General features: G+C 36.9%; 1 protein-coding gene across 1 annotated transcript in view; it reads right to left on the reverse strand.

Moving 5' to 3' along the window:
* The window catches only part of EMB2773 (PHD finger family protein), a 269,544-nt gene that overhangs the window by 219,641 nt on the left and 36,577 nt on the right, over positions 1 to 13,326 (reverse strand). Inside the window, 5 exon segments of the mRNA XM_089374269.1 lie at positions 3,617 to 3,731; positions 3,976 to 4,083; positions 11,823 to 12,079; positions 12,174 to 12,276; positions 13,046 to 13,179. Of these exon segments, the coding sequence (XP_089230395.1) occupies positions 3,617 to 3,731; positions 3,976 to 4,083; positions 11,823 to 12,079; positions 12,174 to 12,276; positions 13,046 to 13,179 (717 nt within the window).

Raw genomic sequence — 13,326 nt, forward strand, 5'->3', positions numbered from 1 at the left:
TTGAATAGAATGACAAGTTCTTGGACTGACCATGGGGTGTCCATTGTATCTGATGGATGGACAAATGTAAAAGGCAAGCCATTGATAAGTGTTCTTGTTGTGTCTATTAGTGGTGCCATCTTTCCAAATGCATATGATTACTCAGAGAAGTTCAAGACCGTCATCAACATTGCAGAAGCATTACTTGAAACAATTGACCGTATTGGGCCATACAATGTCATCCAAGTCATCACTGATAATGCTCCTAATTGTAAGGCAGCGGGAGCAATTATTGAGGATAAATACCCCAACATATTTTGGTCTGGGTGTTTGGTTCACACGTTGAACCTTTTGATGCATGATGTTGTTAAGAACAAAAATGAACAATACAAATGGATTGGTGATTTGTACAACAAACGCAAACAAATAATAAAATTTATTACAAATCATAGCAATACCCATGGCCTTTTCCGCAGTCACTCAAGATTGGAGTTGTTGAAGGTTGCGAGGACTAGATTTGGTTGCTATTACCTCACCTTCAGGCGGCTTTTGAAGGTAAGAGAGTCATTGGCTAGCATGGTATCAAGTTCACACTGGCAGGTATTAAAGGAAAGGGCTACAAATGCAGCTGATAATCGAGGTTTTGAATTGGTGAAGGAGGCCCCTCTTGATGGTATGTTTTGGGCAAGTGTGAGGCAAGTACTGGATTTCACCAAGCCCATTTATCACATGATTCGGTTTGCAGATAAAAATAAACCAGTGATTGGCTAGGTGTATGAGCAGATGGATACCATGTTGGGGCAAATAAAAGATATTGTTCATAACAATGATCTTGACTTGTACAAACTGATTCACGATTGTGTGTGTGTACAGTGGAATAAACTTAATCTTCCACTACATTGCTTGGCGTATATCCTTACGCCAAAATACTACTCTACATCTTGGTTCGGCCAACCTGCACCAGGGGGTGGGGTTAGGACCAAACCCCATTTAGATGAAGAGGTATCTAGAGGATATTTGGATGCATTAGAAAATTTGATACCTGACAGGGAGGAATGTGCAGCTGTGCGCCTTGAAATAGGCAGATACTTCAGTGGCACTGGTTTGTTTGGTACCTTCCATGCAATGGAATATAGACAGATTTGATGATCTCACATGTTGGGAATCATATGGCGGTCAAGGACTTTTGCCAAAATTGGCAAAAAGAGTTCTATCATAGGTTGTAAATACTTCTACTGCAAAGAGGTGTTGGAGCACCTACAGCTTCATACATAATGTGAAAAGAAACAGACTCAATGAAAACCGGGCAGAAAGCGTGGTTTATGTGCACTACAACTTGAGGTTGTTTAGTCATTACTATGATCGGGCTTATGAGGATCCAACAAATAAAATCTGGGACAACCACCAAGAGGATAACAATTTGGATGATGGCACTATACATCTTGAAGAACTGGAAGAGGAACTTATAAGGGAGGAAGATGAAGCAGCTGCAGCAGCCATGCCACCTCCACCATCCAGTAGCAGTGCTCGAGTTTTGAGTCTTGTTCCTTTGTTGTAGCCACCTCCATCTACACCCTCACGTGGACGGCATGTGCCTTCTAGTTCTGGTCATCGGTCTGTGCGGGAGACTCCTAAAATACCACCACGACCTGCTCATACAGTTGACTCTCGTGGCAAGGGCCACATGCAGTAGTAGATAATAGATTTACAGTTTACTTGTCTTTTCTAGTTTCTATTAGTTTTCATAATTGTTGAGTCTTGAGTCCTTGACTCTTGACTCTTTCATATCATAATGATATTTTTGTAAACAATATATGACTGTGACAATGAAAGTTTGAAGTCGGCAATTATAACTCATTGGTAATGATTGTGAACTGTGAATATGATGCTTCGTGAAAGACTAAAGTTGTTTCATTTCATTTCATAATTCATTTTATAACATTTCATTTCATGTTAACAGTTAGAAACTTAGATATTATTTCTTGTAATGGTTAAACTTAGCTTACAAGTACAACTTTGGTGATCAATGATGATAAATGTTATATACTGAATTTTCAATTTTGAAAGCTTGAAGTTGAAACTTTAAGATTGAATTTGATGAATCATGATTCACAAGACTCAATATGTTGCAGTAGTAATATGTATGTTACTAACTTGTGGACGTGGTTGATGAAGATTATAACTTCTAGATAATTGATGTGATATGGTTCAATGATCAATCTATGTTTTTTATGTTTTTTATATCTAATTCATCATTCTACATGCTTTTGTTGACATATATGTATCAAAATATAACAAATATAAAAAATATATATATTTTTAAAAAATCGCTCCGGGATTCACTCCCAAACCGGGAGCTTCTGAAAATGTTACTCCCGCTCCTGTTTTCGCTCCCGCTCCCCACTTTCGCTCCCGCTCCCAAGTAACACTGGTTTAGGGATTCAATCTTTTCCAAGGAGACAAAAGGGGAAAATGGAAACTCATTCTTCACTTCATACTTGCGAGAGAGAACATGAGGAAAAGAGAACCAAGGAGAAAACTTCAAGGAGAGGAGAAGAGCTTGCAGCAGTGAGAAAGGGGCTTGAATCCCAAGGAGAGGACAAACAGCAGCACGATTTTCTAGAAGAATGAGGCAGCGCAAATTTTGAGCAGCAGAGCGAAATTCAAGGAATTGGGCACAATTTTCGAGGAGGATCTGGGCACCAGTTTTGAGAAAACAGCTCAGTTAAGGCCCAAAATTTGAGGCACAAATTTCAAGACAGACAGCTACATGCAGCACGGAAATTGAGGAGGATTCCAGCTGCTGTCAGGCACAAAAATCAAGGCAGCACAGTCATCTTTTGGCACAGAAATCGTGGCAGAGGCAGCACTGCTTTCGAGGCAATTTCTGGGCACAAAATTTGAGGAGTTGGGCAGAGAATTAACACTGAATTTCTGGGCATAAAAATTTTGTGGAAATCTGAAATTTCAATGGGGGCACAAATTTCCAGAATGTGTGCATTTAATGCTACAGCAAAAGGGAGATAAGTATTGTGTTTTTATGTAGTTATTCATAATTTCTTAAACAATAAAATCCTCCTTTGAAGACTGATTTTCCCTAAGAGGCTATGGGACTTTTCTGGGTCAGCTTGACCAAAAACAAATGTTTCTTATGTGTTGAACGCTTGCATTTATTTTTGCATTAATTATCAGCTGTTAGGAAAGTGAAAGAGTAGAAGCACTCTTTATGTTTGCAATAAATGCATTCTGAAATTTATATCAACATGACAAAATATGTGGGTTGGGCCTAAAGAAACACATACAAAATTGTAAACTGGGTTAAGGGTGCGGATCATTTAATTTCTACATGGTATCAGAGCACAGTCATGCTGGAAGAGAGAAGATGCATGACCATCCATGGATTTCGATTTGGTGAATTACTTCCAACCATAAATGGGGCTAAAATTAGGCATTGGAAAATATTCATCACAAGGTTACATGTGTGCTCCTATGTGGTGGTGGCTCTAAGTGGTCGCACAAAAGCACATTCACCCAGATATGTGTCACCTTAAAAATCAAATAAAACAACAGCAAAATACTGATGTGAGAGTTCAACATAATCCGTACTAAACAATTTCACTCTCTCAAAACACCTTACCCCGGTAGCTGTCGGTTTCTCTGCCTTTATAAATGCTTCGATAGGAAGGATCATATGCAGTAAATACACTCTGCACAATCTGGTGCCTTGAGAAGTTGATGATTCTGTCAATTATCTGTGAAGGAAAAAAAATATGATCATGTTTTCTAAATTAGGCGGGAGATACGTGAGCAGAAATGTAATTTATCCATTTACAGAATGAATCCTTTGAATTTTAACTTTCACACAACAGAGATATGATCGAAATTTGCAATTTATTTCTATCCTGCAATTTTTATTTGACAGTATAACAGAAAATGCAATATGTCCATCTGTAAAACCAAATGAAAAGATGAAAAAAAATTGGGGAAAGAGCATACTTCTTCACTATACACTTGCTTAGGCATGTGCTGATGAGTCATTATCATTAGAGCTATATGAACAGACTCTAACGCAGACATAACAATGCAAAAGTTATCTGAATCAACCTGCGAGATAACATAAGATAATTGCATTAAAATCCATGAATGACCAAAAGAGGAGGATGATCGGACCCGGAAATACAAGCAAGTTAACCCGCAGTAGCAGTGCAAGAGGCAACTCTGGATTGCTATAAAATACAAGAAACTAAAACATAATAGTAATACAATCAAGTAAAAAAGCCAAGCCACTATATGTCAATAGGACATATAAGAGTTATTATAGGCATTCTCAATATTCCCATCAATATTATCTCATCAGACTACATATCAAACACGTGTTGTGCACAAAGCAAAACATAGCAAGATTTTCCATGTTCAATCTCAAGTCCTCAATCTCTCCTGACTCCAGAAAAAAACATTGATTCAAAATTAGATATAAAAGCAGATGGAAAACAATATTGACCAGAAAAAGAAAAAAAAACTAACTTCAAACGAGACAACCCAACATATATGAATTAAATCTGACTACATTGGCAATGTGCAGATGTTCCAATGGTGGCTGCATTGGAAAGAATTTCCGTTAGAATGTAAAATCATCTTTTAACAAGGTTTTGTCTCAGCCTGACAGCACAAAAATAAACCTAGGGCGTAAACTCAGTCTCCTCTAAAGAAGGTTGTTCTTCCTTCACAGCAGTAAACATATTTTGACTCTAAACGCCTATTTCAAAACTGCCCAATCCCACCTTCTAACTATGTGCCCCTAACACATCCTAGATGATAAATTGATATTTTAGATGTCGGCACCAAACCAATTCACTAAGTTGTCATGACTGTAATCAAATGTTACCCTGAAAGGACTGCTTACCCCTGGGACGCAAAATTGACCGAAAGAAGCATAAAAATAGGATAGCCAGCAACTCAATCAGTAAGCTGTCTATCAAAACTTATTTAACCAAAAAAAATCTGTAGTGAGGATATAACCAACAAACCAATGGCTACAGGCAAATGACAGTTACCTGTTGACTCAAACAATGCTACAGCCAATAGCATAATCATTAAAACAAGCCTATCGCTGTAATAATTTGCCCCAGTGGATTCCCACTGATTTTTGCAACACTCTTAAACTCAAAATCGAAGGTTGATAGAGGATTGTGATAGTTAATAGTTTCACATAAAAATCATCATAGTAAAATACAGCATACACATTACATTGTAATGACTACAGAAGAAACCCTCAAATAAACATCTCGAACATTTAAAATAAATAGTTCAATTGCAGAAATATTAGATCAGAGCACAGCCCCATGGATAGTAATCACCACAATGTGGAAATCTGCATAGAACTCGGTTGCAGGAAATGCCTAGTTTGGCCATGTCCCACTACCCAAAAGTTAAAACACTTAAAAACATCGAAACAGGTGTGAATCTCCACCAGCCGCCAGACATACCACTCTTAAACTCAAAATCAAAGGTTGATATAGGATTGTGATAGTTAATAGTTTCACGTAAAAATCGTCATAGTAAAATACATCATACACATTACATTGTAATGACTACAGCAGAAACCCTCAAATAAACATCTTGAACATTTAAAATAGAATAGTTCAATCGCAGAAATATTAGATCAGAGCACAGCCCCACGGATAGTAATCAACACAATGTGGAAATCCACATAGAACTCAGTTGCAGGAAATGCCTAGTTTGGCCATGTCCCAGTACCCAAAAGTTAAAACACTTGAAAACATCGAAACAGGTATGAATCTCCACCAGCCTCCAGACATACCATACAGCGATTCTAAATCTGGAAACAGTGGCATTTCCAAAGCATTTTGGCCTTCTCCAGTGATATTTCAAGTACTTTTATGAAAACTTTTGGGACCCAAATGCCCATGAAGGGCATGGGACCCATAGGAAAATATCGCCCTGTCCATGCCAATGACACTTTAAGACAAACCAAAGATGGGGAATTGAGCTCTGAGGAGTTTGTCACCGCCATAACTAATGGTAAATTTAAATTCTTAAAGTAAAAAAAGATAAAATTTAAAATTCTATCCATTTACTTAAATTTTCAATATTAAAATTGATTGTTTTAGGATGTTTGAAAGTGGCTCCAACCTCATCAGACTTCACATGGAGAAAGTAGAATTTCACATCCCATTCAGAATTCAGCAGACTTAACAGCTTTCACAATTTTGAGGGTGCCAGGATTGTAGTGTTTCCACTAGATTCTATGATGTAATCATATGAGAGAGTTAACAAGGACTTGGGTTTCTTTGTAAAATGTCATTTATTTGTATCATTCTTATTTTCTTGCTTTTTCTTTGCAAGATACCATGTTATTTGAAAGAACTGTATATCTATATTTCTTTTTTTTTTTATATAGCATGTTTCCCTTGTGTACCCATTTTTTTTCTCTCTTCTTCTTTTTTGGCATTCCTGTTACGGAAACTTGTACTTGTTTCAAGTAACTTAGGCATAGAATATACGAGATGCATAATAGGAATCTCCAGGAAATTTGGATCAAGTCTGAAATTTTGTAAAAGACTAAAAGAAAACAGAATGAAAGCATACTCCCTGACATGGGACCATTTCTCACCCTAAAACCTATCCAATTAAACAACACCACAAACTGCCAACCTCGATCACATCTGCCCTTCCCCCAAATCCATTGCCAAACAAAATGAGGACTTATAAATGACAGTCTTTCATCCGGCTACAATTCTTCCACATTAGATCACAAGCACTGTAAGCCCTTTGACATTGTGCAGAAATTCAATAAATTTCCTCCAGTATGCTAAATTGGTGTCCCATAGGTTTTCACCAACCCCCGAGCACGAATACACAAGAAAATTTCCTGTTGGGGACATCCCAATCTCCAAATCACATGAATCTTCTTTTCCAACAGAAGTCATACTTCACTGTTATGCATAGCTATTCCATAGCTACCAAGCACACGCCATTCAAATGTAGGATCTCTAACATAGCATCTTGATGAGTCAGAGAGTGAATTGACCCCAGGAACAATTCATTTCAATCATGCTATAAAGCTGTTATATATTCTTAATCACCCCAAATGTAAAAATGACATCTAAGACAGTTATTGCATCCTCATAGAAACAATATATATATATGCAATAAGAACATCCTTGCAATAACCCTTTTCACCCTTGAATTGTACATATTCAGATATGTAAATGTTATGAACACGTGGACATATTGCTGGGGTGTCACACCATGTGGGCCCCTCAAACATAATAAACCTGTAATGTACATCTGTAGATATGCTCAAAAAGTTCCTATTGAGAGCCCAGGCCAAGGCCCACTGAAGAATACTAAATACTGAAAGTTATTTCATGTTTCCTAAGTATGACATGAAGATGTCATCATAAAATGTGTTCATAAAATTGAGATGACTAACATAATGTCCATGAAGAATGGCTGCTAGGAAGCATGATCTAGCTATAATGTTACAAGAGGGAAACATGACCAAATGGGAGAAATATTTCCTTGCCATGTGTAAACATAGAAAATCTCCACTATGATTGAGATGGGTGACTCCCAATCTGAAAATACAAATATTCGTGCATGTGAATGTATGTATTCAATATGTTTGTCTTCAAGAAAGTCTTTTTTTGGTTCTTCATTCTTCCAATTCTTACTACAGACAAATAGCCCCATGGTTTGGTTGTAAACCAGGCAATTATATTGCTAATGTGTTACAATTTCCAAGTCACTTAAGATCTTGAGAATATGGTCACAGCACAAATTTTATCCCAAGGGATGATTGTCACTGGCACAAACCTTGTGCTAATTCACGACAGATATGAGCTGAAGGTTTTGCACTCTGCCAGCCAGACACCTTGTTTACATTTTTTTGATGCTCTGCACTGCCCATGCAAGGACTGAACATATTCTTAGCTCAGTGAAATTGGATCTTCTTGACCAATTGTGATCTGGCTAGGAAGGGTTCCCTATGTAGTGTGTGATTTGAAAGTGGAATGGCCAAGCCAGTCTCAGTATAAGCTGTGAGAATTTTCTCAAATGCTAAGTCAATTCTTATAAAGGATCATAGGTGAATTTGCAAGAGTTTGATCAGCATTGGGACTCATGGGAATTTCTATATTCCGGCTTGGATCATGTGGTATTGTTTGGGGTTGTGCGTGAGAGAGTTTCAGTAGGCAAATATTTGCCCTTGTTGCCTCTTAGTCCAGCTCAGGCATGGTGTCCACAATGGATGCCTCTCGCCAGGAGGAAAATGGCTCCTATGCAGCTACTCAGCGTGTGCATGCTTTCGTACAGATAAGTATTTTACTCCTTGGTGTATTATGTAACATGTTAAACTTTATATATTGTGCATAACAGATCAATTATAAAACAAATAAAATAAAAATATGTATATTGTGGATGCAAGTTTACATTCTGTGAATATTTAGTTGAATGGATAATCAGATATATATCATACATTAAATAAATAATATGTGTGCATTTCAATTCCATATTTTGATTCTTTAGAAATCTGGAAAATGGGTTGATTTGGAACCCCCAGTCAAAAGTTAAGCCACCTAAGTTACTCCAACAACCAAGGAAGGGGTGGAGTATGCTACGCATATGTGACAAATCAGTATCTGAACATTTGGGTCGTTATGAGCAGAGAGTATCAAGGAGATGTGCTTGACATTAAGTTTTCTACAGAATGGTGTTATTAATTTCAAAGTTAAGTGGAAGATTTCAGTGCCCTGAAAGCAGATTTGAGGTAATATATGCACTTAAAACATCAAATCTGATAGAGTCAATCCCTGTAGAAATTGCAATTCCAGAAATTTTCCATGTATGAGAATAACTTAGGTTTTAAACAGAATGAGCACAATGATAAGGAGAAATTGAAAAAAATTAGAAAAGTTGATAAAAGTCAGTCTAGTATAATTCCCTTTAGTGAGGGAGATGGAGTCACAAATGCGATTCTAGGTTATGTCAAAAATGGAATAACCGATGTGGTAGTGGAGGTTGGTCATATGCAATGTCTGTGTACACTGTAGATGTTGCTAGCATGACCTTTAGTTCTTAAAGATGAAATTCCTGTTTGTATACCTGTTGATATTTTATTGTCTGTGGTCTCAAGAGGTGAACCTTCTTAGCATATTTTGTGTGTACGATTGTCAATTGCACCAGAGTCTGTCATAAAAACCTGGGTTAAAGAGGCCTCCGAACTCTATGGATAAATTTATAGAGCCACTCAATCTTACTAAAGGATTTTCTCAAACCACATTTAGAGAAGATCATCATGATACTGAAGTTGTGGTTCACAAACCTTGAATTTGTTGCAATAACCTTGTTACATCATCACAATGGTATGAAAGCTTTCTTGCAGATGAAACCATGCAGTTGCATTGTTCAATCTGGATTAAATTCCCTGGTCTTCCATTGCAGCTCTGGGACTTTTCAGAGCATTTTTCAGCTCCCATTAAGGTCATTGTCATTAGCCAGAATGCTTTGTCAAGCTTCACCGACAAAGCCATGTCTATCTCCAAGTCAATCTCTCAAAGGACCTCAAGGAATATATCTACATTGTATTGAACCAAAGGTCATAAGGTAGCTTGTTACGTATCTTAACTTTCTTGATAATTGTTTTAGGAGCCAAAGTTCAAACAATGGGCTTAGGGGCTGTCCCATAATGGCTAAGGCTGATTTCACTTACTTCTCCACACCCCTGGGGCTACCACCCCCACAAATCACACATAAAGGGCTTCAACCTCTATCAATGGTGATGGTTGAACTCAAGTGGTCAAAAAGGGTCCAACCGACTTTTTGTTGACTCTGTCTAAAGTTTAAACTAGTGGAGTCGGTCTAGGCTAGCAACTCGTCAGCTCCACTTAATGCACCTACTCTTGTGGGACAGCGAAAACCCGAAGGACCCAAGCTCCAGCTACAATGTTGAACCCTCATGCCAATGATGAGGTTAAGGATGTGCAAAATTAACTCAACAGTTTACAGGATTTAGGGGATTGCAATGTTTCCATTTGATCCTGTCATGTGTGAGAATATGGGATTGGCATTTTAACAATAGCACGAAGCCCTTTATGTCCTTGATGTTGGCGGCATTGATTGTTGAACTCTGCTGATTTTGGTGGTATTAATTGTTGAACTCCTCTAACATAACCTTGACAAAAATGTAGCCTTGCCTTCACTCTAAGCAAAATAACTGGTTAGGTAGGCTAAGCTTTTTCTACCATATTATAAAGTTGATTCAAACCAACATCATTGGTTAGGCATGTTGAGCTTTTTCAATTTCTACCATGTTATAAGGTTGAAGAATCCGCATTAGGGAAAATTTTAGGGGCTAATATTCGCAGGTGGACTAATTTTCCATGTTTCTCCACAAAAAAAGGTTCTCTAATTTCCATTTTTCTGAAAATGCTTCGCCCATATTTTATGGTATAGAATTATTTTACATTAAAATTAGCCAAAAATTTATAGGGACCATATAAAATCATTAGAAATTTGAATATTTTTACAAAAATATAGCCAAGTAGTTTAACCAAGGTTTCTAAACTTTAAGAAATATTTTCATCTTTAAAATTTTCCCTAATCCACATCTAAAAACTTTGAGCTAGATGACACTTATGTGGCTCCTGTTGATGAGCCCATTTCCAGTAGTGGTGAATCACTTACGAGTTTGATGAGTGACCAGGTTAATCAGTGATTTGTAGTAAGCCAGTAACCCAATAACTCGTGGCATTGTTTTTGGTCCCTAGAGGCCATTTAAAGCCTTGTTGACTAGGTATTTTCAATTTTGTTATTGTTATGTATTGCACTCTGTGCCTTTTTTATATATTCACCATTACATAGCATATAGATGAGCAAACTTTGCATATTTTTTGCATATTTTGTCTCTATCAATTTGGAATCATGGTTTGGAATCACAAAAACAAAAATAAAAAATCATTAAAAAATAATTATTTTATGTATTTTTTCAAATCTGGTTCATTGAACCCAATTCAAGCCAGTTCGATCCAGTTCCGGTTTGAAACCCGGTTAGATAGGTAGCCAGTTCAAAATCCGGTTCCGGTTTTTAAAATAATAATATATATATATATATATATGTGTGTGTGTGTGTATGGACAGTGGTAACTGTTTTTAAAGAAAGTCCTTATATCCTGCATATTTACGTTCTTCATTTTCGGCAGGCCTACCTAAACACATTGTTTGACATATGTTACATAAAGTAAGCTACTGAGGATCTCAGAGATGGCAGTGCTGGGAAATAGAAATAGGTAATCATTAGGCTTTAGGGTGACCAGAAGTAGAACTGCAAGGTTTGAGGTGACAGGTGCGTTGATGTTTGGGCATTAGAAAATTACCATTGATGTCAATTGTCAATTGGGTTTAGCTCAAGTGGTGGTTGGGAGAAATGTTGTTATCCTTCCCACCCAGGTTCAACTATTGCATGTGACATGCTGAGCTAATAATGAGTATTTCTCATATATATATATCTATATATATATATATATAGTCAATTGGGTTTAGCTCGGGTGGTTGAGAAAAATGTTGTTATCTTCTTCACCCAGGTTCAATTCCCGCATGTGACATGTTAAGCTCATAATGAGTATATTTCTTGTACTGGATTTGAGCATTGTCTGAGAAGTTCCTCGAGGACCAAAACATGTATATTCCTCATTTGGAATATAAAGATATATCTCATGGGGAGGGGAAATGTGTGTGGATGTGTACACACATATATCCTCATTAGAGAACCATTCTATCAAATTGAAATAAAAACAACTAAACAAATAATTATACAGACTCACATCATCTTCTTCATCAACTGTCATGTCATGCCCACGCCGTATATGACGATCAAGTAAACCTAGCAGTCTTACAATAGTCTCCACAGGAACCAGATGTAAAGTATTCCTTGAATGTGCTGACGCAATTTCATTTCCAAGAAGTTTTATATCAGAAAGAGGAAGCCATGTACCCTCCTCTTCACCTTCATCTTCTCCAGGAATTTCTGCTCTTTCAAGATAATCATCCAACAGTTCACAAAATCCTGCAACAGTGCCATCTGCCAATATAGCAATGCAACCCATTATCAAAATGTAACAAGCAGGCAGCCAAAAATGGAAATTTTATTGTAAGCATGTTTCATTATAGCAAACCTGGATGATCAAGGGCTTCCGACTTGCCCTTATCTACAACTTCACTAGTCTTGTCTTTTCTTATCATTCTGGATTTTCTTGCAGATACGGGTGTTTGTGTGTTCTGAAATTCATAATCACTTTCAAACAATTTAGAAGCAAAACAACACCTTATTCAGTACAAATTTTCTTGCCACAAGAAACTGTATAGTTAATTATTATTCAAATTATCACCTGCATTCATTTTCAATATATTCCTATTACTCTGTTAATTTCATCATATTTTACACCATATTATGTGTAATTGGCAATTGCAGGTGTTTATGTATGCCTCAAACATACAATACTTCCCCACCTATAATAAAGTCTAGAATATTCTTGACCTTGGTTCAAACTTCAGAAAAGAAACATTACAAAAGAAGATTAAAATAATTTCAAAATGAAGACACTGCGATTAACCATTACTCTTCATTATGAGGCTCAAGTGGATCATCATTAGCAAAACCTGCAAAATTTCCAATTACAACTAAAGGCTGCCTTTCTACAATTTTTGGATTTCCTCTAGATTCAATAGTTACATTAAACATTGCCATAGAAGTTTATGCAAAAGATAAATATTGATAATACTACTGAAATCTACATTTCCTAATGGTAAACCGTAATAACATTAGCCAAACAAAAGATTCCAAAATCTGTTGGTTGTAGAGGCGCCTTTTTCAATATAGAAATGTTTCCACATCTTCCCATTTCATGCAGCTCAGTCAACTGGTTGGATTATTTTAAATTAATGTCTTTTAATGACTTGGAGTCTGGAGAATAATTGTAAACTGCAAGCAAATACTCTAGATCTAAGAAAACATATACTCTAGATCTGAAAAAACACACAAACATACCAAGGAGGTCCCCTCTGGAAAATTTGACGAAGCCCCCTTTGAAATGCTATGTGATTGAATGCCCCCATGAGAATTTTCTTGAGAAGACTTTTTCTCGGAAGACAAATTGCGCCAACCACGCTCCTTGACTGGACCTGTGATGCTTGAACAGTATTGTATTGAATAAGCAAAGAAACAGCTTGATAGAACAATGACTGCTCCTACAAGTATACTTTTACCAGCTGTATAATAAATGCTTGGGGCTAAACCATATGTAAGCTTAAGCAACAAAAAGAAAAAAA

This window comes from Pinus tabuliformis, chromosome 8 (genome assembly GCF_031772625.1).
Source record: "Pinus tabuliformis cultivar Carrire ecotype Pingquan chromosome 8, CPIR1, whole genome shotgun sequence".
Taxonomy (NCBI): Eukaryota; Viridiplantae; Streptophyta; class Pinopsida; order Pinales; family Pinaceae; genus Pinus; species Pinus tabuliformis.